At 40.1% G+C, this 1,572-nt stretch overlaps 1 protein-coding gene across 1 annotated transcript; it reads right to left on the reverse strand.

The window, feature by feature from the left end:
- Positions 1-440: 440 nt before the first annotated feature.
- RNF182 (ring finger protein 182) lies at positions 441-1,367 on the reverse strand. Its single transcript, XM_006027258.1, has one exon. It carries the CDS (start codon positions 1,176-1,178, stop codon positions 441-443), a length of 738 nt encoding a protein of 245 aa, XP_006027320.1. The 5' UTR covers positions 1,179-1,367.
- Between the last annotated feature and the right edge of the window lie 205 nt (positions 1,368-1,572).

The following is a 1,572-nucleotide window of genomic DNA, read 5'->3' on the forward strand; positions in this document are numbered from 1 at the left end:
AAAGAGATTGAATTCACTTACTGGCATAACAGATATTACAAAACAGAACATAACATACACATTGTCTGGGATGTTGCCTTATATGCCAATGGCCTGCTGGGCCTCATCCTGCAGCCTTGACAGATATGACTAATCTAGCTGAAGACAAGTGACTATATAGATGAATAAGGACAGCAGTGTCAGCTGCTGATTTAGGCAATCTTGCTTTTTTCTGTTAGCCTAACCTTTAAAAAATTAACGTGTAAAATTTATTTCCATTGCTTAGTAGAATGAACAAGTGGAACAAATTAAAAAAACAAATATTGAAGCATTTTTTAAAAATGGACTATGGCCACTGCTTCCATTTAACATGATGGACTACAGTAATAAATAAGAATACAAAGAGAGCATGAATTAACTATGCTACCAACATGGCAATATGTCTTATTTCTTATTTGTTATTAAGATGACATGCAGTCCAAAAACTCATGGCATACACATTGGCAAAAACCATAAACCATGAGAATAACAAGGCTCGAAGGAACAAGGCTGACAAAAACGACTCCAAGGGTGACTTTCTTAGATACCAGTAAGTAGATCCCTAAAGGCAAGGAACTAAAGTACAACAAACCTAGCAACCAAACTAGCACTCGAATGGAGGTCTGGAAGAGCAAGGATGTACAGTTCCACACTGTCCAATCATGCGACACAGTTGCAACAGAGTCAAAGCTTGTGGGCCTGTAGAATTCCACCACAGGGGTCGAGTTCAGAGTCTGGGGGCTTTCTCTCTGCACTTCCATGATGGTTATAACCAGGCAATTGGAGGAAGTGTGAGAAGGGCTAACAAGAGATGCCAACCTTTTGGGAGTCAGCAACAGTTCTGTTGGATTGTCTGGGAGGCACTTCTTCCCCTTTCCCCCACAAGCCAAATTCACGAGGATGTTGTTGTCATCGGGAAGACTACTAACCTCATCATCTGGCAGACAAGTCTCAAACCTACAGAATGGGCACACGATGACTCCTTGAGGAGAGTCCCCAAAGTCTATGATCTTGCAAAGGCATTTGGCACATACCCTGTGACAACATTCTAGCACTTTCGGTTTTCTCTGTTTCACGTTATAGCGGTTGTAACAGATCTTGCACTCAAGCTCATCTGAGCTCTGGGACTCCACAGTATCTTCGGGTGGTTGACTGGTCATTTCTTTTAGTGGTTTGTAGAGTTGAGATGATGGGAGTCGAGAGGAAGTATTTTACTCAAGATAATTTTAGGGCTTCTTTCTGGTTATCACATCACCCATATCAGTCAGAAAAACAAGGGAGGACAGTATCAAAAGTACCAGTGATCTTCATTCATTTTTGGCTTCTGTTAATGATTTTGTACTGTTCTTTCATTGTGTGCCATATAAAAAAGACAGCATGGAGTTTCTGTAGAGGAAAAAGAGAGTCTAGAATTGTTAGCATGGCACTGAAGACAAATCTTTCATGGCTTTATCTTTCCAATAACATTTCTTAAAACTCTCTAAAGCCATTACTAAAATAGTTTTTTCTCTGTCACCTGAAATATACACAGCAGTCAGATTGAAAAAAACCTGA

The sequence above is a fragment of the Alligator sinensis genome, unplaced genomic scaffold (assembly GCF_000455745.1).
Source record: "Alligator sinensis unplaced genomic scaffold, ASM45574v1 scaffold928_1, whole genome shotgun sequence".
Classification (NCBI taxonomy): Eukaryota; Metazoa; Chordata; order Crocodylia; family Alligatoridae; genus Alligator; species Alligator sinensis.